This window comes from Anas acuta, chromosome 6 (assembly GCF_963932015.1).
Source record: "Anas acuta chromosome 6, bAnaAcu1.1, whole genome shotgun sequence".
In the NCBI taxonomy this organism is placed as follows: domain Eukaryota; kingdom Metazoa; phylum Chordata; class Aves; order Anseriformes; family Anatidae; genus Anas; species Anas acuta.
In genome coordinates, this window is record NC_088984.1 from 29,817,495 (window position 1) to 29,843,107 (window position 25,613).

Here is a 25,613-nt window from a genome sequence, read left to right on the forward strand (position 1 = left end):
ATCATTCTATTTATTCCAAAAAAAAGCCTTGTGCAGTCAATCTGCTGTGCTGAATAGCTTTAAGATGCCCCGTGCTGTCAATACGTGAGGCTTTTTCATAAGTAGGCTTCAGTAGGGTGTAAGCAGAGTGGTTTGAGGTTGTATAAATTGCATCTGAGCAGACGTGCAAATAAATGATTCAGTCATCCTGGTGGGGCACTGCGTTACGTCCTCATCAGAGGGACTGTGAGTTTCAGGGCTGGGTGGTGGCTTTGTTCCCGAAGGTGCTGTAAGGATGCAGTGCACTTCACGTGGACCTGCAGACAGACGTGGTTTGGGGCTTTCCCATCTAGAGTTGAGGGGACAGGAGTGCACATGCTCTGAAAGCATGCAGGGATATTTGTCATAAAGTGTGGGATCGTCCCTAAAACAAGTAGAAATCCCAACTGAGGGCAATTTCGTGGTACTACAAGTCAGAATTTGTCAGTGTGAGATCTGCTGCTCCTAGTCTCAGAGGTTAATAGCAGACAGAAGCTGGAAGTAGTATCACTGGGTGACAGCAGGCTGGTTATGCCAGGCTGCAATCCCAGGAATGCTTCCATACCTGGCAGAAAAGCCAGGGGAGACTGAAGGAACCCTCTGCGGGCAGACAGGAGGAGCTCGGTGCCTTGTGCCTGCTTCCTCACCTGGCTGTCTGGGGAGAAAGCGAAGCGGTGTCAGACATGCAAATCTTGTGGGCAGCTCAAGGTGACTTGGGGTTCCTGCGGTTTCGAGAAGTTAGCGCAGTTTTATGCTGGAATAGCAATGTTAATGGCTTCTCGTGTTGGCTGCTTTCAGTTGGAGCTCAGTTTGTCAGGTCAGTGGGTAGCTTAAAAGTGATTCGAAGTACAAATTCAGGAACTTCTCTGCTAAGAAGCAGTTGGCCATTCTGACCCAGAAAATCAGTCCTGCTTTATCTTTAAAACTCCAACACTTTTTGTTTTCTATATTGAAAACCGCTTATGAACATGAATAAAAAGAGAAAGAAAGGAAATGCACTGCCTTTCTTTGAGGCTTATGCATGACCTACGTGGCAGTGGTTTTAATAATGAAACTTATTGGGAAGAAGGCTCTAGGTCTGCTACATACATGAGGTGGTTTCTTAATTGAAATACACATTTTGTTCATCCCAATCACTGTTTTCTGCATCAGTTTGTAGCATCCTGTTTCATGGTGCTCTTCTGGCCAGGCAGACGTGTCTCTCTGGGTGCCTGTAAGGAGGAGCACGCTGGCAAACCACCAGTTCTGGAAGATGTCTTTGGGATGTTTGAGGGCAAAAACACCAAACTGAGTGGTATTCTGAAATCTCTGAATGTCCTATAAATATTTGGGGTCTGGCTAATGACAGTACCACTTCTAGCCCCAGGCCAAGGACCCAGCAGTTCCCTCTCACTGTGGCCTGAGCTGTTGCTTTTCTGGTCCTGGCAGTTTTGTCCTCTGACTAGTTAGGTTTTTGGCACCAGTACAATATAAAATAGCATTCGTATGTGTACAGGCGGGACTACAGTCACTTGTAAATGAAGGTTTAAATACCTGCTGGGAGTTTCTGTGCCTGTGGTTGTACCTCATGACATAATGGCTTTGTTCATAGGTGGTGTTGCTGCATTGGCTACAAAGTAGGTCAGAAATTGCATCAGTGGTGTTTCCAAAGTTATAGAGTTACTGGTTGTAAAGCAAAAACGCAAAATGTTCTTCTCTCTCGTTATTTTCCTAGCAAAAACACGCAAAGTTCGCTTGCTTCCCAGTGTTTCAGAAAGTGTGTTACTCATGAAGGGCCTTGGCCAGGCTGTTTATCTGCAGGGGAGACAGCTGAAATGGCATCTCCAATCTCTTGATCCAGAGATAGGAGTTCTGGTTTTCTTGCTATTCTTGGTGTAGACGATCATAACGCAGGGCTGGTGGGGAAGGATGTGGGGAAGCTTGCCTTGGGACCGTGCCGAGCTGCTGCTCCAGTGAGTATCACGTGCTGGTTAGCTGCTTGCTGAAGGTACAACAACTAGTGAGCACCTTTATCTCTTTATCAATAAACACTAATCCCTTCAGCATAGCTTTTTTGGAGTAGATTGCCCAGGGGACTTAAATGATGTGTGCACCCAAAATCTTGATTTGCTCCAATCAAGAGACCTCGTTTCTAGACTCAAAACCTTTGATGTCAACCGGTGAGCGTGGGCATCTTGCAGGCCGTCAATGCCTTACATGTCTGACCTGCTTGTGAAGCCAAGCATGTAGAGCAGATTAATGGTTTAAGAGGATTGAAGTATCAGCTGTATCCTTTCATTGCTGCTGTTTGTCTTCCTACGTGGTGAGGCTTATCAGGTAGATGAAGTTGCACACCTGTGGAAGCTACCTGCTTCACAAGATGGAGTTTTGCAACTCCACAGAAAAGAACAAGTGACTAGTAAAAACTTGTAGGGAGAAGGGTGTCTTCTGTAACCCAGAAAAAAAGACGCTCCTAGTGAGGAGCCTTGCTACAGCCAGGGTTTAAGCCAGCCTGTGAGATAAACCTCAATGAATATTTAGTTCGTTAGCATTTATACATGCATGGAGTAAATCTTAAAGATGATTTCCGAATTTCAGTGGTGCAGCTGTGCTTATAATTTACAGCTCACTGGAATAAGTTACTTGTTCCTTAGCCCTGAAGGGGAAAAGCAGGTCTGGTCAGTGCTGCTGTCACAGCCAGCCCTGAGTGAAGCTCTGCTGTGTTTCCAGAGCTGAGTCCCATGGAAGTGCTGGCTGAGAACGCAAGGTTCAGTCATCTGTGCACGTGGTGTTTGCTTCTGCCACATATCTTGCACTGACCCTTAGATGCTGACATTTTGGTGTAAGCTTCACTTGGAGGGTGGTGAGGCCCTGTCCCAGGCTGCCCAGAGAAGCTGTGGGTGCCCCATCCCTGGAGGTGTTGAAGGCCAGGCTGGATGAGGTCTTGGCCAACCTCATCTGGTGGGTGGCATCCCTGCCTATGGAATGAGCTGGGCTTTAAGGGCCCTTCCAACTCGAGCTGTTCTGTGATTATATGCTAGCATGGCTTGTAATTGCCCAGATGTAAATTAAATTAAAAGCTTCCAGCACAGTGGGTTAAACACTCCTCAAAGCCAACTCAAAGCCCAGTAAGTAGCTGTCTGGTGTACGGCTGCTAGGGCTCTGGTGTCCTTCTTGATCTTGAGTGACTTCTCTGGTAGCAGCTACACTTGCAGTGGGTTTCTTGTTTTGAATTGCTTGTTATGCTTTTTTTTTTTTTTTTTTTTTTTTTTTTTTTTTTTTAGTTCTACCTGTTTTCTGTCTGTTTGAGCACTTTCCCACTAACCCGCATAGAGGAAGAGCAAAGCTTTTTTGTAGTGTTAGGTCAGAATGGGATCTGGAGTTTCTTTTCCCTGCTTCGCACCCCCAAGTTATGCCATGTGTTCTTGTTTCCTGGGACTTCTGAAATCAGTTGGGGTTCTTGGTTTTTATCCTTTTGCTGTAGCCCACGCTATTTATTGCACTTAAAGCTTATGCTGTCACAAGGGCACAAGGGAGATGCAGCACTGCCTTCCCTTTGCTCCCTGCTAACTTGGGCTTTGGCTGAGCCCTTCTTGCATGCCAGCTGTAGGGAGAAGGCGGGCATCCTCCAGGCACTGTTATATTTGTCGCAATTGAAGGCTGTTCATAATTGTAAAGAATAGATTGGTTTTTGCTGCCCCTCCCAACCTACTGACTCTAAAACTGTCATCACAGGTGACACCACTTTGTTGGTTTAAGCAACTTTTTAATAAGGAGGATAGCTTCTCATCACTTAGGATTAAGAAAGTGGAATAGGGACTGTGCATTAATGTGGAACTTGTTCCTCCGGCCTCTGTTTGGCAGCCTTAAGCCAGCAAGCTGAGAGTTCATCCTATCTCCAGGGAGCTTCTGTTCTAAACCTCTTGGTTAGGGTCAAGATAGTCATGTACAACAGAGCAGGGTTCGGTTTGTTTAGAAGAGGAAGCCAGTTCCCATCTCATCCCCAGTAACTGAGGAAGTGCTGTGTCTGCAGAGTCCTGTTCACAGGGAGATTGGAATAACTGAGTGACTCCTGAGCAGGAAAGCGAAATGTATAATTGAAATGTACAGGTGTGTTCTCCAGGCCCACGTGGCCCTCTTAACCATGCAGGGCAGGCAGCCAGGCTTGGATCTGGCTGTATGTGTCGCTCACTCCGCTCTGGGCTGACTGGCCCAGGGCTGTAGCAGCAGGAATTGTTTTGTCTGCTAGTGCGGATCTGCATCAGGAAGGGGCAGGCTGGTTTGGGACTGTGGGAGTACTCCGGGAGGACTTGAATCACACCCCTTCTGAAAGAGCAAGAGTCACAGCTAATCTTTGGCATTTGAGCACCTCGAGGAAGAAAACTGTTCGTCATTGAGCTATGTTATACCGCTTCTGCTTGTTCTTTAAAAGCAATTGTGAGCAAACCAGCTTAAAAAAAAAAAAAACCTGTACGGTTTAAGATTCTGTGCTTACATTTGTTTGTCATCTGTTCCAGAGAGGGTGTTTGGGCATGGACAGTTGGACTTGTAAGCTTGTTGAAAAGTTCAGCTGGTGAAGTAAGGGCTTCAGTAAGTCCTGGTAGACATGCCCAAATCTGTATTTCTATAGCCATAACTATCTGTATCCTATATATCATATATATATATATATATATATATATAGCTGTATCTACATCTCTGTAGCCATATAGATCATGCTTAAATAGAGAGGCAGTGTGAATCACGTGGCTGGATGGTCTGCAGAGATAATTCACAGTGTTAGGATTTTAAAGCTTCTCTACGTTTCCAGTAAGGAGGTGCAAACCTTTCTCTGAGTTTCAGCTTTCTTTAAATCTGTACATTGCGTTGTATTCCCACCTGACATTAATTAGTGGCAAGAAGAATAAAGGAGGGCTACTAATTTTGTTTTATGCTATATCATTTATATTTTCTGCTTTAGCTTTTTGGCAGATGATTTAGCTGTTAACATATTTTGAGGTGCTCCTGTGGCATGGGCTTTTTCCTCAAGTCAGAGAAATAATTTGTGCGTTAAGATCTTGCTTGAATATACTGCTTTTTTATGGGAATTAATTGCAGTTAAACTTTTTTCCTTTTTTCCAGGGGATTGTGGGTAACCTAGCTAGTGGCAAGTCTGCACTTGTACACCGGTATCTGACTGGCACATATGTCCAAGAAGAATCACCTGAAGGTATGTGGATATGCAAATTTCTTTATTTGTCCCCACAGACCACATTTTAATAAATTTTTAATCATGCAATTAAACAAACTGGTAAAGAATCCTATTCAGTCTTTTCAATGGTCATGGACAGTTTTTCTTTAACGTTTTCCAGACTGAGATAAGTACATGTGATTAGTGTAATTTTACCCTTTGCATAACTTCTTAGCATCCTTAAATGTTTTTTCATCCCTTGTTTGTACATAAGAGAAACTTACAGCCATATATAGAAAAGAGTTCATTACCCCCAGTGCAGTTGCTTTCAGCTGGGCTGTTGAAAGACAGAATTGTTTTATCTGGTACTGGATTACCAGATTTTTGCAGAATTGGGCCCTTCAGCTTGTCATGTTGGAAAAGTAAAAATAAATAAAAACAAACCTCACAAGCTAAACCAAAGATCTAAGTTGTTCTTTGTTTAATATATTAAATCTTTGGTCTTGAAATTTAAAAAAGGAAGAAAACCAAAACAAAACCTGTACTGATGCCACAGAAAATTAATGTATACCTGGAAAGATTTTAGTGTTTAACAATAATCCAAGTCTGTAGCTTGAAATCATGAATATCGTAGTACCTTACAGAAGCGTTTCTTACACTAAATACTTTTTTTGATTTCTTTATTTATTCTCCTTATGAACTTTTAAATCCAACTCTGAGACACTGAATTTCTGGTTCCTTCTTTTCCTTACTGGCTGTTCCATTCTTTGCAGATATGGATGCAGGTAACTATACATTGTCTTCATGGCAGCTCTTGTTTTGAAGAGGCAGAAGGCGGTTTTTGTACTGTAGCGTTTTCCCCTTGTTCTGTGTATCATCTTGATTTGTTTCCTTTTGATTTCAAGTCTTTAGTACATCTCACTGTTTTTGTCCCTTGCTGTAGTTGTCTTTTCAGCAGTAGTAGGTAGCTTCATGCATCTCTGATAACATTTGTTTTGAATTAACTCCTACCAAAGGAAGCTGTTAAGCATTTTACCTGACTTTCTAACAGTCTTTAATTGTAGTTAAAATGGGAGGAGAAGGAAAGGGAGGGATTGCCATGGCTGCTCCTGCATAATAATAATACCAGTTTATAACCTTGCCTTATGTGGTTTTGCTTCTTTGTAGCTAGGACTGAGGGGGTGATAACTCAGCCTAGCAACAAAATTGCATGTAGATGACATTTATGTTTGCAGCTTCTGGGTGCTGATAGCGGGAAGTAGTTATGAAGCATGTAGATCCACAGAATACAAGTGTTCAGAAAATAACGAGCATCTCTGCTGATTTTGTTCCTCATTTGATGAACAGAAGATACTTTTTCTTGTGAAATTTAAACATATTGATTATTTACAGGGTTAATACTACTCTTCTCCTAAACTATGAATATTTTAGATGGTGTTCCTTGAGAGTGTTGCCATCTGTCCTCTTTGTCTTGAAGGATTTTTATTTACAGTGCTTGAGTGACATTCAGACTGTTTTCCCCGAAAGGATTAGATTTCAAAAGCAGTGTCAAATCATTTCTTTGCACATAAGTGTAGCTGACAAGCCTCACTAATGACACCATTCCATCTCATTAACGGTAGGAAAACTGAAATAATTAAGAGCTCTAATTCACCTCGTATGCAACACAGTCAAGATTTCTAATCAAGTTAGTATTAAGGAAATTCAACCCGTATAGTTTCTCTCAAGTAAATATCTACTGAAATTATTTGTTAGTGTTTTATTTCTTTTTGTAACCAATCGAAGTCCAACCACTGTCACCGGGTGTAAAAGGCGGCATCAGTGCAGAGGGTTCTGTTGCGTTGCAGCGTGGGCCCTAGGATTTTTACATTCTGCATGGGAACGGAGCGTTAGATAAATCAATGCAGTTCTGCCCTTTGTCCTTTTCTGAGGTCTTCTAAATGTGCTAGTTTCTGGAGTTGGATAAAGGACGTTTTCTATATGAGGCATTAAGGTCTCAGCTGCTTGACTAGTTATGAAGAGAAGTTTATTAACTGAATGGCTTACTAGCAGCAAAATTTATCAGGCATCGTGTAAGTAGTATCTAATTGGTAGAATGATTGATGCATACTTCATGTGCAAACGGTGATTACAACCAGGGACCACTTTCTGCTATCCTTTGCCTTTTAAATTGCTACAATTACCATGAAACCTGCCCTAAATTAGACGAGTACCAGATCTCTTTTAGGCCTTTAAGGTAGCTTCAGCATTCCAGTAAATGAATGTTCAGTCTATAAAGATGGTTTCATGTTTCCTTCTGCTCTTTTAAGATGAGGCTTTTTTTTTTCTGCCCTAAACCTTTCCCCCCCACACTCCCCACCAAGAGGAAGAATCATACAACATTAAAGCATAGAGCAGTTTTCTCTCAATGTTTGACCCAATTTTATTCTCTACTGTAACTTGTAAACGTTTGGATCCTTGGAGTAAATATTACCCGGAGAGAAAATTGACTTTTAGACTCTTCTTATGCATATTTAGCATGCACGTAGTTACATTCCTGTGTGACAGGTTTTTAAATCAGTTGTATTTTGATGTAAGAAAACAAGTGATGTATATCCTTATAACAAGTTGAAATTACAGTAGTTTGGGATGTACGTTTTTTCCCCCTATAATGATACAGCAAGAAAATTATTGGAAGTAGAGTATTTATCAGTGATTTGTGGTCTTTTTGGAACATTCCAAGCTGTTGGAAAAAAACTACTGTGCAACTTTTTTTTTTTTTTACATAGCTGAAACAACTGTAGGAGAGCTACAAATAAGATGTGTGCAACCTAATGTCTTTTTTTCATTTGTTTAAAACTTGATCCTACCTCTAGAGACATAATGAAACGTGTGTTTGCAATTTGAAACAAATTTGTAGACCAAGGTGAATTGAACTTTGTTGGAATACTGTGTTTCAGGGCTATTTGGTACTGGTTGGGTTTTTCTTTCATAACAAGCCACAGAGGCATGGAATGTGACTTAAAGACCCTCGCAGATCTCTTGTATGCCTGTGAGTGCTGTAATTCACGTGATGGTTATTTCAGTATTCTTTCTGATACGCTTAAAAGCAGAAAACAAAGTTCCGATCGTGTACTTTGGACAAAAGTATCTTCCCCAGGATGGGAAGAAACAAGGTTTTCCTCTCCCACCTTATTGCCCAAGTAATGTAAAATACTAAAACAGATGAATGTGAGCATGAATTGCTGAATCTGTCCAGCAGTTTATGAAAATATCTTTAATTTACGAAAACAAAAGTTTGTTATGAAAGATGGGTACGTGAGTTTGCATTAACACAATCCCCTTAAAATAGAAAATAACAGAATAATTAAAATGAGAGTTGGGAAGAAAGCTTCCTTGTGGAGGAAGCAGTTAGATTTAAGATTGTGGTACCTTTGGGTAGGCAGTAAAACATAAGGGAGAAAACCAAAGCAGTAGGTATAACAACTGCTGTGGTTTTATCTGTGGTAAGCTTTGAAAAATCTTTATAGCTGCACATCTCCAGTATAAAGTATGCTTACGAGACTGGCTTAAAAGTAATGTAAAGCATTAACTTCTTTCCTGACATTGAAAATTACCTTATTTGCTGCTGGTTTTCTGAGAATTAGTGATTAGTGTCAATTTGCTCTAGAATGTCAATTTGCTTTAGAATGAGGGGGCGTATATTTTAAGTTAACTAAATTTGTGGATATAGTTAAGATTCCTTTTTCCTGGAAGAGTGAATTGTTTTTGTGTTCTCAGCTGCATATAAAGCCCATCTAATGCCTTGCCTCCAGAGGGCAAATAACTGCTGCAGTCAGTGGAAACTTTATGTACCTGTGTGTGAAAGAAGGTAAAATAGAAATGAAAATGTCAGATGTCTCCGCTGTACTTGCTAGGCTGTTGGTGCCTAGGCCTCCTGTGCAGTATGCAGTGCAAAGGAGAGGCTTAGGAAGCTCTCAGAGTTACTCCAGCCACTACTTCAGCAGAGTCTAACTCTCCAAGGAAGATTGAACGTGACTACTTATAAATTTAAGCTGCTTGCGTTCAACATCCCCTTATGAGATTTTTGTCTGACCAAAGAATATTATAAAGCACGTATACAGAGAATCGAAGTATAATCTGTTAATCTAGATAACCTTCCAATTTACGTCATTCATGGAAAAGATCTAATACTTGAGTTGCTCATCTCTGCGATAGAAGCGATTGTGGAGCTTGTTCTCCTAGTGAGGGGAGGGGGGGGGGGGGATGCTGCTTCTTGGCTTGCAGTTCTGTTAAACTAAGTGGACAGACAAGGCTGTTTTCATGGTCTTTATACCTTAAAGTGCTGGGAGATTTAGTAGAGATAGAGATCACAGATGGGAATTTTAGCCGCTCCTTGGTGCTCGCTGCCCACCCCTGCTCTGGTCTCGGGCCTTCCCTGTGTGGCCATGCCCACCTGCTGTGCCCAGGCTCCCTTTTGCAGCCTGCAGCATGGAGACCTGCCCCACTGTGGGACCCATGGGCTGCAGGGGGACAGCCTGCTCCACCGGGGACCTCTCTCCTGCCCTCCTCCTGCACTGACCTCACAGGCTGGAGCTGGCTTTGCTTGTACATGGGGCACAGAGGCATCCCTGTAGCTCCCATCACCAAAATCTCCCCCACATAACCATAATCCAGTAGGCCAAAAACGTGAATGTTTCTTCTGTGAACAATTAAGCTCCTAAATTCAAAAATCTGTTCACAGAAGTCATTAGTGATTTTTTTATCTGGCTAATGTTTTTCAAATATGTAGGAATCGAGGGGATCTGTCCCAGACTAAGCCATGTGTTCTGTTCCTGGTGAGCAAGCCAACTGAAATATGAATGTGAAGTAGTAAAATTTGTCCTTTGAAATACGTGCATATGTGCTTTTCGTGAAGAGAAACTTCATGCTTTTTCACTTGTAGTTTCCTGGAATTCCATAAAATCATCCTCGTATTTATAGCTTATACACATAACTTATGCTGTGAGACCTGGTGAGAGTTCCCAGTGTGTTTAAGTTCAAAATAAAATCCTTTAGAATCAGATTCCTTGCAAGGAGCTGGATGTTGCAACCATTAAAACACCTGTGCCACAAAACAAAAACTTAGGGGAGCTGCATTTTTTCACGTTGTGTTTAAATCCTTGATGCAATGTTTCACGGGCTTCTGGGGCAGCTGCAGCTGTGGAGTGCTCTCTTCATCTGTGGAATCGCCGACTGAGGCTGCGTGCAGAAGGCACTGATAACATTAGACATGGGTTTCAGAGTGATCTCCTCTCTTAGTTCTTTGTCCGCTATCTCATTATTACAGTATCAGCTAATTATTTTTATTTGGCACTTCACACTGACATCCAGATACCAAATAACACTTGTCTTTTTTGATCACTTTAAAGTATTGCTGCAGTTGGCTCTCCTGGGCTTTGGGAGCCTTTCAGGCTTAGCATAAAAGAGCGTGTTTATGTATTCCGAAATCTCCATTCTGCAGCCCATCTTCCTCTCTTTCCCTCTCCTCATCCCCTGGAGACTAGCTGTGTGGTTTAGCAAACCCTTTGAAAACCTCTCTGTTCCAGCGGGCAAGTCAACGACTGTTTTAAGTGTTGCGCAAATAAGGAAGAGTTATTTAAGGGAGAGGTTAGTATTTGCTCTTTTCCCAAGGAGAAGATGCTGGAGACACAATTTCCTCGATGGGACTTCGTTTCTAGGTTGCGTGCCTTGAGGACAGAGTGATCTTTAATGTCTTGAACACACTGCAACATGAATACTCCGAGATTTTGATGACTTGTGTCTGTAGGATCGGTTGCCCTTCTTATAAAAAGGCTCCTCAGAAGGTTCCATCCCAGGTAAAAACTGGGATTTAGGTTTATAGCTGTTGTAACTTTGGGCTTTTAACAGTAGTAAATGACTCTTAAGTCCCCAGTGTTCTTTGCTTTGTACTGCTGTTGAATCAGAATTCAGCTTGGAGTGGCTGTAGGTGGAAGAAAGGCCTGTTTCTCATTCTTTCTTTCAAATTTTAATTCTGGATTTATTTTAAAATCACAGCCCAACATTTAGATCTCAGTCTTAAAGCAAAACATAAACATGTTATTGAATTTTTTACTTTTTAATGTTTCTAATTGTTTTTCTTTGACTTAGCCTTTTGTTGTTTTGGGGACCAGTACCAGAAAGTAAGGCAAGTACTCTGACTGGATTCATACTATGCTTAAATCTCAACAAACTGGAATTTGCTGCTACAGCAGGCTGTCACTAGTGTTTTCTTACACATTTCAGGAATTGTAAAGGCCTTCCATCTTGCAGGATAGCAAGATTATATCTTGACAGCCTGTTGTCTATGATGATAATTTTTTAAATCTTCCAGTTATATTTGTGGGGCTGTCACTTGGTATTAGGTAGGAGCATCTGAAAACTTACAATTTATTTCATGTGGAAAGAGAACACACTAAATTACAACGTAGAGATGGAAAATATTTCTTCTTACCTGTAAGATATATAGTATACTATTATATAATAATCGTGTTCTCATATAATAAATCTCACCATTTTTTTTTGATTTGTGTTCTGATTGGTGGTAGCACAATTGCACCTGGATAACTCCAATGTTAAAAATTGCACCTGGATAACTCCAATGTTAAATTCAGGGCTACTATGTGCAATGTAATGCTGTAAGGAAAGGACAGATATCGAAAAAGTTGGCTATAACCTATGTATAAAAACCCAAGGAATATTTAAACAAAAAGCAATCAAACAAAAGCCAGGAATCTCTGCTTCTTTGCTTGTAGGAGCTTTAGGCTTATCTTGGTTATGCAGCTTAGGGTTTGTCATGTGTTAATATCTTTGAAATCACATTGGAAGCTTGTAAAGTTCAACCTGTGTAGAGAAATTTTGAGCGGATGCTGTCAGGAGACAGTTTACGTTAGCTTGAAAGGTGGAAGCTGAGTGAACAGGCTGGTGTCTGAAAGATGACGTGTGATAAAGCAATTTATTTTTTAAGGAATGCAGTAAAGAAGAGCCATGCTATTTTCAGTCATGTGGCTAAAGATGTAAAGAACTTTGTTTGGAAAGTGGTGTTTTTGTGTGTAGACTCTTAAAGCAAACAAACAAACAAAAACCAAATACTTGGCTGATGGCAACAGGTAGGTAGGAGTGTACTAAAGTAGCATCACATCCTGCCCAAAGAAGTTGATTGCTGCTTTTTGTTGTTTGTCTCCAGCTGGCTTGAAAAAAATAAATGTTTAAAATTAGACTTGCAGCATACGTGCAATTAGTGGGTGTGATATGTTCAAGCATCTGTCTGCACCTGCTGTCAATAAAATAAACCAGAAAAGTCAACAGCAAGTGAAGAAGGCTATCAGGAATGCCTGGCTTCCTATTTTACGAGTAGAAATGGGACTTTAATGTAATCCTAGGCCCTATGAAAGTACAAATACCTTTTTTTTGCTTTACATTTTAGTACTTAATTTGGTATAGCTCTTAAAGTTCCTCAGTGTGTTTACCTGAAGGGTTCTGCTGTCTGATAAAGCTTGAACAGCCGACACCCATGGCTCTGCCTTGCTGTGCGAAGTTCAGAGATAATGGTGCTGGAAGGAATGTTAAATACAAGTCACAGAAGCAGCAACGCAGGAAGTGCTGCGGTAAGTCAGTCTAAAAGCTATTTCAAGCTGTAATCACAGGATTCAGCATACAGAGAAAGTCGTGCAGGTGTTGTGATAGTGGGGGTGCTGCTGAGAGAGGTCTCCTGGCACTTGGGAGGTGGAGGCAGATCTGGGGGACTCTTGGAGGAGGGGAGATCCTTGCAGGTTCCTGCTGTTTGTTTTCCCTCGTTAAACTGTCAGAGATATCTTCTCACTTGAGAGAATTATGAGAAAGGGCATACTTAACACATAAAATGTTACTCAGCTTCTATTTGCTCAGTGTCAAAATTTTCCTACGTTTGTGCAGTAAACGGATGAAAATGTGGTACTTCGTCACGTCAGCTTGATGGCTGTCTGATACCTTGCTAGTGCAGTAATTTCCAAGGTCTGAGTGCTCACTTGCAAGGCACAGGCCTTTACCACTTAGAAGAGAATCAGAGTTTTGCATATTCCAGCTAGAACCTTGGACAGTTAAAATCTCAAGCCTATTTATTACATAAAAAACCTCATACGGGTTAATATGCCCTTCTTAGGGGGAAGGACAACCATAGATTCTTTCCAGGCCTGTGCAAAGTGACAGGCATCATTCTCGTGTGGTAGCTAATACTTTTTATACTGATTTTTATTTCAGTATGAGCACCCTCCTCTGTGAGGGCTAAACATTAGTGTCTGTAAGGCAACAGATATCTAAGATCTGGAAGGTACATATCAATGTTTTGACTCAACATTGCTAGAGAGCTTTCATTAGGGTGTATAAAGGTGGCGTAATCTTATTTTGGAATTTCATACAAACATGGAAATTAGGAGGAGAGAGATGACTTGCAACAGCCCTCAGTGTATTCTGCAATAGAGCTGTACGCTGTAAGCCACTTCGTGTCCTCCTGCTCAGCCGTGTGTCCTGCACTAGTGCAAAGCACTCTGAGTTTCTCAGCAAAACCTTGGCAGGTCTTTTTTCTCAGCAAAACCAGGTCAGTGTTTTCTCTGTCTGCCCAGGTCAGGACATCCACACCGCAGTACAATTTCTGATATCATATCCTTCAGTGCCACCTAAATGCATCTGTGATGCTGTCTTTGTGAGAGAGGTGCTCCACGAATGGCTTCTGCAGAAAAGGGAGGCGCAGTGCCAGTGCTTGCCAGGCAGGTCTAGTGGCCAGGTAAGTTGTCACGCTTGTCAGCCAGCCCATCAGTTCCCAGCTATGTTGTAAGCTGGGTGCTCTGGGGTACAGGGATGCATATTGGTAGAGTGAAACAGTGCAAGGTTTGCAGTACCGTGAGCACAAACCAAATCAAAATGCACATTAGCAGGGGCTCGTCCAGAATGTGATTCTGTTACTGAGCTTTCCTTTTTAGACCATAGGTCCCAGGGCTTATACCTCAAGTTTCGGTGAGCCACTAGTAGAACATTGTCATCTTCCATTCCATACTTTTGCCTGTTTACCTGGGGTCATAATAAAGCAGGAACTGAAAAAAGCACCAGGTCTTTCCCTTACTGTAGAATGGAATCTGCAGGTGATTCCTCAGCAGGAGCACTCAAGTCTTCTCTATTCCTGGTCTGTTCTCTTCAGTTAACCTCAGTTCACTAAGGTTTTTTTTTTTACTTACTGTTTATTTTCTCGGCTGTTAACTTTTTTTTTTTTTTTGCAAGTGCTTGTGAGCTCTATTCCTTTGCTCCTGTCCTCCCTCACAACATGCTACCCAGAGCGCTATGAGGAGCTGTGGCCGAGGGTTTTTAAGCTCCTGGCTGGAACAAGCTTCCTGCCTGCAGCACACAGTAACTCCCACCTGCTCTTCCGCAGTGCCAGTGGCTTGCTGTCCTACCCATCTTGCTGCAGCTGGTTGTTTCTGCTCAGGTGGAGAACTGCGTTTGTCCCTATGATGTGGCTTCTATTTGCTTTCCACGCTGTTTTTCTAACTCGTTACAGCTGTGTTGAAGTATGGTCCAATTTTCTAATATGGTTGCAGTCCCTCCTGGCTTCATTTTTTACAAACTTATTATCTTGTTACTTCCATATTCCAGGTTATCAATAAAAATACTTTCATGAAGCTTAAAATTCCTGCAGAAGCTTTTCTGTGTTATTTGATGAGTACCAAGTATGGCTTACTCCTACTGCTGCACTCACATTACTGCTTTCATTGCGGCTGGGCTCCTCTAACTGCCTTGCAAGCAATATTCCACTGACTGTCAGAAGCTTTATAGGGGAAATATATCATGCGCTGCTCCTCTGCAAGCCTGTTTCCAGATAGAGAAAGAACCTTAACTGTTCATAGGCTCTTTTCCCCCACAGTTATCTTGGTAGTTAACTCATCCTTTTGTTCTCCTTCTGTCTGAAGAATAATATTGGGTGGGAATCCCAGCCGGTTTGCTGTGCTTGTAGCTTCTTTTCCTTTTGCCAGGTTCCTCTAACGGAGCAACAATCTGCACTGGAAGTGTTCCCTGCACCCAAATTAACTGCATTTGTGAGGAATAACGTGGTTGGCTCAAGTAAATGTTCTTCCTGGACTGGGCCGTGAAGCAGCACCATGTTTTGTTTTCTCTCTATAGCCTGGCAACTGTCTGAAGTTAGTGGAAGCAACTATTGAATATTTCCTTCTACTTGGCTGGTTGGCTGAGCTAAGAGCGTGTGGCAGCAGGACATCACCCTGTCAGGGGGCTGTTTCTTATTTGCTTAATTTGCAGTCCCACTCCGGCAGTTCAGGGCTTCTCTGCTTTGTTAAATATTCTGCCACGTGGGAGTGAGACCGGCACCTCTGCAGAAATACCATTTAGCATAAGTGTGTCTGTGTGTCGTCCAGATGAACACCCCCCCCATTGTTTTCTATCTAACCATATTTAAAGGCATCAATTACAGTCTCTGATTCTGTGCAAGTTGAGTGGTTAATACTTTTTTGAAGTATAAGCTATAATTTTCCTGCATGCCTAAAATCAGTAGGTCTCCATTCAAATCACCACCAGGTTTTGTGGACCCATCTCATACAGCCTTCTGCAGAAGTACTGCAAGTATGTCAGGGAATGCATCTTGAATTTTTAAACATCACTGCAGCTTGCAGCTGCTGCTGAGGTTCCAGCAGTGAAGACCTCTAAACCTTCTTCCATGGAACTGCAAGAGGAGAGATGAGTGCTTCTGTGGAAGTTTTTATGTAACTATGCAATTATCCATATAACGTGGTGATATCATACGACACGTGGTTTGTGCCCATGGGTGTACTTTGCTTTAATAGTAAAAGCGAGCAAAATAGGTTAAAGATCATCAGCAGAAGTTAGAGAAAAATACATCTGCATGGGTCATTACTATTTACTACCTACTAAAAAAAGCAGCTGATTTTGGTGGGGAGGGAGGTGGTAACGTGCTGCCATCTGAATTACTTCCTCCTCTCCGTGGTGAGGTGTGAGGGGGCTGTGGCAGCCGTTCCGTGTGCTTCAGTTACAAGGAGCAAAAAAAGATGTCCTGGTGTAAGTAGGGGTATTGCTTCGTACCTCAAGGAGAATGCTCATATTCTAGCCCAGGAATCGATCCATGCATTTCCTACAATGCAGCGTAAATCTACATTTCAGGATAAGCAGATGGTGAGTTTTGAAAAGCCCAGACTAGGTTACTTTGGGTTTGTTGTTTTTTTTCCCCCGTGCACTTTTCTGGAAAGCTGGTGCAGTTAGCTGCTTGTGGCTAATTCTTGTGTGAAAGTGGTGGTTCCCCAATCTTTGTGCTTACATGGTTTATACACTCAACCCAGCTCAACCACAATTTGGTTTCTTAAGTATTTTCTAGCACAGTTTTTGGTGTTAGGGGAATACCCAAAAGCTGACTTCATGTGTGGCTGAATAATAGTTTGTGATGGCTTCTCAGCTGCTGACCCAAATTGACATCAAGCACAGAGCACGTCTAGATGTGGGTGAAAATTAATTTCAGTGCTTTTTGTATGCTTTGCTTCCTTAATGTGCTTTACTGGGAGATGCTGAGTGGAAAAACAAAGATACTTTATTGAAATCCAACTTCCAAGTAACATTGTGAGATGCTAGCATCGATTTACTGGACTGCTGAAGTATTTTTTCTTAGTTGCAGAAGATCTTGTGAGAATTTTATTTCTGAGCTTAATGAAAAATGTTCATATATGTATTTGGTCCTAAGATGATGGATGTATGAAGAAAGGGAATAAATGACTTCTGAATGCATTTTCCTGAAAAGGAGTCAATTCTCAACATGGTTTTCTCTATCTTAAGAAAAAAGAGACAGTCTCTGCTTATAACACTTGTCTTACTTGTAACCCCAGATGTCAAAAATCCACATGTCACAGGGAATATGAAACAGAGGCTTTTACAGTAGATTCAGCCTCATCTTGCACTCTCCTTTCCAGCCCCTGCATGCCCTGCCCCCATGTCGTGGTAGGCGTTCAGCTGCCGCATGGATTTGTCATATGGCCAGCCCCCCAGATTTATCTTTCTCATACGGCCAAATAACTTCCTCCCCGTGGCAATTTGCTTGAATAAAGGGTCTGGCAAATGAAGTTGAGCCTGGGGATATAGTATGAAAATCAGCGGTTGCTTCAGCGCACAATTGCTCAGTGAAACAGTTATCAGCTAGATGAAGGGGTGCCCAGGCTTTCCTAACCGGATGAAAACCTTCATCTCTGGAATTCCCTCTGCGACACAAAGATTTCACAATGCAGAGCATCTCTGGTCACAAACATGTGCAGTGCTTAGAATTGGTATTAGTTTTTACTGGAGGATGTGGTTTTTCTCTGCCTGCTGATTCAAGCCACTAACCTTTGTAGAACTGACATGCATAGAAATGAGATTAAGAAGCTTTTGTTGATTCCATCAAGGCAGTGTTCTGACTTGTGCTAGGTCTCTAGCCCTGGCTGCACGTTGCTGATGCACAGCTTTTATTTAGCTTTGCGTGGAACAAAGCTGTATTTCTGTCAGGAGCATTTTGTATGAGGAATCTCACCTAATGCACGTACCAGGCTGCGTCTTTTTGTGGGCTGCATCATAAGCACTGCTCTGTGTCTTCTGGTAGGTATTAGGTGTACTTCATATGGAGAAATAATACTTGCCTTCTAATGTGAAATGTATGCAGATGAGCCCATACGAATGGATACCTATCTTTCCCAGGAAAGCTCAGAATAGTGCAGCACTTCTTAGTGCAGAGTTTCAGAGAGGAAAATAAGCCACATGCTAAAATCTTCACAAATTGAAACTTCCACACAGTTTCAATGATTTTGATCTCTAAATTGTTATATTTCATAAAAATCTTTTCCAGCTGCACCTGGCTGTAGAGAGTTATTTAGGTGTTCATGGAAAAGTTTTTTCCGTCATTTTAAGGATGAGACTGGGGCTGCGAGTGGGTGCAGTTCAGCTGTTGGTTGGTGTCCTTCACTCTGCTGTCTTTGTGCTTTGCCGTGGCTGCTGGGGCATGGCAGGAGCGATCATCCTGTCCTTCAGAGCTGTGGTCCACGCTGCCAGTCTTGTTATTTCTGTGACCTCTTTTGGCAGGTACATATGGGAGCTGCGAAATTTCCTCATTAAAAAGCTGCATGTGTCATAATCGTGATGTGACTAGAACAAAGCTAGTTGCCTCCTTTGGGACTACTTGATGTGTTTCTGAGACTTTTTTTTTTAATTTTGAAGGTCATTTCTTTGTTTTCAGTGTCTTCAGCTTAGATGGTGTCCTGTGACTCCATCGTAGAGAAGGATATTAGGAAAATAGAGTGGTATTTTGTAGCCATGGGAGACCTCTTGACTTCCTCCAAAGGGCAGTGGTAGTTCGGTATTCCGGCTGGCTGATCTGTCAGATGTGTTGTGCCCTGTGGCCCTGTGATGCTTTACAAATTCCAGAGATGCCTTTTACAGAAATCACTAGTAGTGCAGTGCTGTCCATGCAGAAGCATACCGAAACAGCTGCCCTTGCACTGCTGTGCGCTGTGTTTAGTGTTGGTGTGGCCTCGCGTTGGGTATTGTGTGCAGGTCTGGGCTCCACAATCAAAAGAGGATGTTGGAAGCACCCAGAGGAAGGCAACAAAGCTGGTAGAAAGGCTGGGAGGGCATGTTCTGTGAGGAGAGGTTGAGGATGCTGGGTTCATCTGGCCTGGAAAAGAGAAGGCCAAGAGGCGACCTCGCTGTTCCCCTCAGCTCCCTGAGGGGAGGCACCAACCTCTGCTCCCTGTGACCCGATGTTGGGACACACGGGATCCAGGGGAGGCCCAGACTGGGCATTAGGAAAAAAATTCTTTACCATAAGGGTGATCAAGCACTGGCACAGGCTTCCTAACAAGGTGGGTGCTGCCCTGGGGCTGTCAGTGTTCAGGAGGCATTTGGGCACTGCCCTCAGTGATGTGGTTTTGCTTAGCCCTGGGGCAGTCAGCCAGCTGGGCCTGACGGTCGCTGTAGGTCCCTTCCAGCTGAACTTCTTCATTCTAGGGCATGGCTTTAAACACTTGGGTTTGGGGGATTTTCAGATTTAAACTATCTATCACGAAATATCTAAATCTAAACAAATGTACTCGAATGAGTTCATGGGGGTATACAAAGAACAGATGAGACTGATGCATATTCCAGACGATGAGTGTAGTCAGCATTTAAGGGCAGAGAAGTAAGCTACTTAAATCTACTCAAGTTTACTGTATGCTGCTTGACTGCAGTACTGCTCTTCCAGCAAGACAGACCTTGGTGAAATGGTACGGTGTGTTAAGATTTGAACTTCATGCTGGAAATAAAAATAAATTATCACACTGAGCTCCAAGCACAGTGTTTCTGGAGAAGGCAAGGAACAGGTATGTTTGGTAAATATGGTACATATCTCAAAGCTACTCCCTTAAAATAAATGAATAAAAATTCAGTGACCCTGAAGTGACTCTCACGAGCAAATTTCATATCATTACTCATGTGTGATCCGTATGCATTTTAATGCTAAGTCTATGGATTTTTTTTTCAATTTTCTACCTAAGCCTTCTATTTCACCTTGTCTGTAACTTCTTTATGCCTCTGAGGACTGTGTTTGAAGATGCAGTGAGATTTGAAAGGCATCCTATTGACGAGGGGAATAATGAGGTCATTCTTAAATGTGTTCATGGTATTTTGTAATTAGCTGGGTAAACTTTCAGTATTAAAGGAAACAGGAAATGGTAATTATACAGAACTTTCACTCTTTGCTCACATCTGCTGCATTCCCATTGTTACTTAAAGCTTTAAAGTGTCCCTCTGGAGGGCTGTGTATTAAATAATTCATTTTATTTAACTCTTCTTTACGAAGCATATACCATTAATTGATAACAGAGCAATAATGATGTGGTTAATTGAAACTGAGATCCTGAGAGCTGAGGCTAGTTTCTTTTCAAAGTCTTATATTTGGTTTTGATTATTCTTTTCAAGTTCACTAATGGTATATGTTTATCGGCTGCTTGATCTTGGAAGGCAAAATTGAATTATTTTTTTAACAAAGATAATGAAAGCCTGTCCATATGTGCTCTCGTCATAATGTGCAATTAAACAGTCAGAAATGTGACATTATTAATTGTTGCACGCTTGGTACTGCTGAGCTGTTCTTTATGGGGTAGATTTAAAAAATGAGAATGTAGGAAAATAAAACAGTACTGTTCTTGTGTCTTTTATTAAACTTGAAATGTGTTTAAACATGCTTACATACTGCACATAGCTGAACTGTTGAGTGATCTTGACTTGAAGCTTACTCTGATGGGCTGGGGGAAAGGTGGGTCTAAGTCTGTGCCTTCCTCTAAGGCTAATCATTTCTGTGTGACTGCTTGGAGGATCAGGGTTAGGCTCTATGTGCTGACGTGGTTGCTTGAAGAACCAATTTGTAGAAGAAGTAAGAGCTGTTCAGTCAACCAGCAAGTGTGTAAATGCATTTATTGTGACAGTATTGCAGGTTTTAAAGCAAGCATAGTTGGGAAATTGGGTTCAAATCTGAAAATAGACCTGATAAAAAAAAAAAAAAAAAAGGGGGTGAGGAAATAATTTTTATGTTAGCAGATATGTTTTGTTTTAGTTGTAAGTGGAGATGTGTGATGGCTGGACAGTGTTCAGCGTGGAGGCTTTAAGACCTTTGTGGCATGGTTGGTGAGATGAGAGCCCTTTTGGTTCCCGGAGGGGGATCTGAATGCAAACGAGATACAGAAGCAGGCCACGCTGTGCTAATCCTGGTTTAGGCTCAGTCACACCAAAACCCCTAAACGTGATTTGTCATTGCCCAAAGTATGTCAGGAGAAGCAGCAGGATGCCTGAAACATACTTAACCCCAAAGGAAAGTAATCCCAATTTTGCCCTTGGGTCATGCTTGAAGGCCCCATTAGGACAGTGCAGAGGGAAGGCAGCAGTGCAGCTGCCTGCCCTGCCCCAGTTTAGTTCCTTGAGCTCAGTGCCAGTTCGTCTTCTCAAGCACTCGGTATTCTGCATTTCAGTAACAGGCCCAGGAACAAAATGGGGGTGGCTCTGCTCTTACCTAGATCTCCAAAATAGATCTTTAATTCATCCTGCCAGTTAGGGCACATCATTCTCTGTTAGTTTAGCACATCTCTACACAGGTACCACCATTGTAGTTTTTTGTCTAACATGTGTCTGGTATTTTCCCCTAACTGTGATTTGTGACTATAGAAGTACCATTTTCATAACATTACGTGTGTGCTGTAAGAACTGGGCTTCTCTTGAGGAAAATCTAAGACCTACAGCAAAGTATTGCGGTTCTAATATATGAATTATGCATCTTTTTGTATCCAGCTGTGACATAGTTGCTCTTCGTAGAGATGCATTTCTCATCCTTACATAAAAAAGACAACTATCTTTTCCCTGAATATATCAAAAGAAAGTACATCTACCATGAGAATTAGTGTTTGCAATGAAGTTTTGGCTTTTTTTCCCCACTAGCCTTATTCTTAAAATACGCAACTTAACTTGCTTCAATGATTTCTATGTTAGCGCATAGGAATTGAATTTATATTCCCAGCAGTTCATGTATTTGTGAAAGATCTTAGATGCACTCTTTCCACAAGCGAAGCCTTTTTCTATTTTGTGTTTTGTTTTGTGTTTCCACTTCTGTAATGAGTTACTTTGTGTAACAGGTGGGAGATTCAAGAAAGAGATAGTAGTTGATGGACAAAGCTATCTGCTGCTGATTAGAGATGAAGGGGGCCCTCCAGAGGCACAGGTGAGCATTGCATTTTGAGCTTTATCGGGCTAAAATCACGGTTTCCACTTGTTTTTTGTAAATGTACCTGATACTTCCTTTAAGAGCACTTGCTATGCTTTGTTCTTTCCTGTGTCTGCTTATCTTTCAGCTGGTAAAATGCTCTCAGGTAAAAAATAAATAAATAAAATATTGCATATTTTGAGTATAATATGAAATTATTTTTAAAGATATAGGCTACCTTCCATTGAATGCCTAATCATTATGATTCCAGTGACCACGAAATTGCATGTTATAGTCTTATGATTTCTTCTGAGTTAGAATCTCTAAATTCTTAAAATACAGATCAGGTAGATGTGTGCACAGTGACAGTCATACTTGTGTATGAATCTGTGTTCCTTATTGCTTCCATGTCTTCCTCCCTGTACCGTTGTAAGCCTCAACCTTCCAACCTCCAGCTCACTGTTAAGGTTCTAGGGTTTGCCATGTGGTTTCTGTGTACTGCCACCTCCTAATCCTATAGGAGTCTCATCAGAAGAAAATTGGGTTTGTGTACCTAACACTCATAAGCTATTTAAGTGAGGTGAAACATTTGCTTATTGCTTAAACCTGTGAAGGTTGTGCCAGCCTGGCTGCAGGGCAGTGTCCTTGTCTGCAGGCATCCTCTTGGTTTTCCCTCTACCTGTTCTTAGGTGGGCATTAGCAAGGTTCTCATGCACTGGCCTGTTCGGTAGCGGATTAGCAGCAGGAGCTGTGCTGTTGCCAAACAGCTGAGTGGGAGCGATGCCAGTGGCGGCAGCTTGGGTTTCAGTGCTCCACTGTTGCTCGTTAGCTGCAGGAGGATGAGAGCATGGGGGAAGGTGGCTGGGCAAAGGAGAAGATAAAGGAGGTAGGGGAAACGGAGACCAAAAGGGATATCCTGGAAGGAAGTCTGGTTCACACATCTGCAGCCATGTGAAGCATGAGCCTAAATGAAGTTCTCTGTTTTGGTCTGTGAATGACTTGGCTGAAGTACACAACGGTTCTCAGGCCTCACAGCTTAGACAGCATTCACTCATATAAAAAAAAAATAAAATGGTAATACTGCAATTATAAAGGTACACACAGCCATCTAAATATTTGTGTACCTGAAGAATTGGTTTTGCAGAGCTCATTTGAACTAACTGCAAACTAATGATCAGGCACTGTTTTGCCTTTGATCCATGCTAGGTAAATTGGGGGTGTTTAATTACTGCTGTGGCTGAGATTGTTCTTCAGAAAAAGAATGAAAGGCCTAAGGTGTTAGTGCTGTTTTGCTTTTCAGAAGACACATTTCACTTGTAAATTCTCTTTGTTGTATTGTAGGCATAATTTCAAGTTGCATGTATAGTAAATATCTTTAATCTGCTTATTAATTCCCACAATAAAAAGTTTATTTCTGGGTTAATGAATATTTATAACAAAAAATAAAGAAAAACATTCACCTCAATATTCATTTATAATGTAGGAAGGGCTGGTTATGTCAGCCTTGTGGCTCTGCTTTTTGCGAAAGTATGCTATATTTTGGTGGATAATTGGGGTAGAACCTTGACCTCCATGAGAAAGAGCTGAACTACTGTCAGCAGAGCAGAAACAAAACTGCAGGAGCTGGTAGGACTGAAGTAAGTGCTTACAAACCTAGGCTAGTTAGGTAAAACTGCAAAATGTACCAAAATGTTTCTCAAACCAACCTGCTTGCAGCTCTGTATGTTCATGTCCCTAACCTACCTGGCATGTTGTAATAGTAATATAATAACGAGCATGAGTACTGGTGGCTGAAACTTGTTTCCATTGGTCTAAATTTGGGTAGGAATGGAATCACTTAGGGAAAAATAAAGGCAGTGAGGTAAGCTTAACTTTTTTTTTGATGTGCTGTATACATTTACTGTTATGTTAAATGTGCTTAAACTGTGTTGTTTCACTTGTAAGCACTCTTCTTCACTTGCATGGTCACTAGAACACCCTGCCTTGGCCTGTGCGCACTCATGTCTTTTAGTGGATTACTGATGCCAAGAGAGAAGAGTTTGCTTTCATGCTGGAAGCTGAATGAGACATTCAGTACTGTTTGTCCAACCAGTGTTCTAATTATAAACTCACAGACAATTTGAAATTAACGTTTTTGGACGTTGAGTGAGATGTGAGAATTATTTTCAATGCTTGAAAAACCACAGCCATATTTGTCCTGGCATTGACAGAAACACCAGCATGCAAGCACATAAAGCACAGGGTGGGGAAAATAATGCACTAAATGAGGCATCTGAGTACTAGGGGTAGGTATTGTTCATTTATAAATCACAAATACGGAGATCTGAGGCTGTGGCATCCTCTTTCTATGAATCAAAATCAGTGTGCACTGATAGTAGTTGGGCTTACAATATCATATACCAGTGAAGGAGAGAGACAGTTCTGAGTGTGAGGGAAAAACCTTTGCTTATCCCAGATACTACCTTGCACAGTGATAAATGTTGATTCATCATTTTTTAAATAATACACCACTTTTTTTTAAGACCTGGTTATTGTCACTAACAAAGCTTCCCTGATGTATGTTACCTCTTTCCCTGTATGTCAGATAAGAATGTTTTTCTTTTTTCCTCTTTATTGCTTCGCGCTCAGTCTGCCTTTTCCATTTTTATTCTGCAGTTTGCCATGTGGGTGGATGCTGTTATATTTGTCTTCAGTTTGGAAGATGAAGTCAGCTTCCAGACCGTTTACCACTACTACAGCCGTATGGCTAACTATCGCAACACTAGTGAAATTCCGATGGTACTAGTGGGAACTCAGGGTAAGTGCAATATTGACCACATTTCCTCAGAGTGTCCTTTTGTGGCCGTACAGGCTGTTCCAAGCTGGCAATGCCGTGCCCTGCCCTTCCCTATCAGCAAGGTGATTTCCTAGGTTTCCTCAGCTGGCTTGGCACAGGGTCTTGGCATTGCAAGGACTGGTTTAAAATGGGAGACAAATGTCCACGCAGAGCCCTAGGGATGCTGAAAGCGTGTAGGGCATTAGCAATGGTGATTTAGAATGGGTTTCTGTCATGATTTAAAATGGTTGTACTGTGGTACTCAGCCAAAAATTATGAAATATGTGACAGTGTACAAAAGCCATTTAAAATATGCATAATTTGATCTGACTTCTTCCATGGCCATCTGAGAATTAGATTTCCAAGGCACTCTAGTGTCTTCCAGAAGCTAGTAAATAACTGTTTCTCTCTCATTAGATTTAAAAGTAAATATATATTCAGTGTTTGCCTGTCATGCTCGCTTTCTTGGCCATCAGACAGATGCTAAGACTGAATTTGGACAGGTGAATCAATTGTGTAAATTGTGAAGATGAACCAGTTTGCACAACATTATCAGTCTGAAAGTGGTCAGTGCTGTAGCATTCCTAGGAGGCAGACAGATCAGAGATTGAAAACCTTCCACAAAATGGGAATGCAGCCTTCTGTCACCTGAGACAAAACACCCCAATTGCTTATTTTCCAAAACACACTCTGAAGCAGCAGCTGGCTTAAACTATTAGAAGAAGAAATCTAGTTTGGGAAAGCTCCTGGTAATATTTCAGTTTCTTTTGTCTAGTTAGGGAAAGTTCCTGGTATCACTTGTTTCTTTTGTGTCTGAGCTGTCTGGTTGATTCTCTGGTTGGTTCTCTGCCTTGCTTGACTGCAGCATCAGC

General features: G+C 41.8%; 1 protein-coding gene across 13 annotated transcripts in view; it reads left to right on the forward strand.

Annotated features, from left to right (window-relative positions):
* Positions 1 to 25,613, forward strand: part of AGAP1 (ArfGAP with GTPase domain, ankyrin repeat and PH domain 1) — a 347,733-nt gene that overhangs the window by 102,037 nt on the left and 220,083 nt on the right. For 7 of the 13 annotated variants that reach the window (XM_068686213.1, XM_068686212.1, XM_068686215.1 and 4 more), the window contains exons 3-6: positions 5,119 to 5,206; positions 21,859 to 21,944; positions 23,752 to 23,787; positions 24,582 to 24,723. In XM_068686213.1, the coding sequence (XP_068542314.1) occupies positions 5,119 to 5,206; positions 21,859 to 21,944; positions 23,752 to 23,787; positions 24,582 to 24,723 (352 nt within the window). The remainder of the gene's footprint in view (positions 1 to 5,118; positions 5,207 to 21,858; positions 21,945 to 23,751; positions 23,788 to 24,581; positions 24,724 to 25,613) is intronic. The other 6 variants (XM_068686216.1, XM_068686209.1, XM_068686211.1 and 3 more) reach the window with 1 other exon arrangement.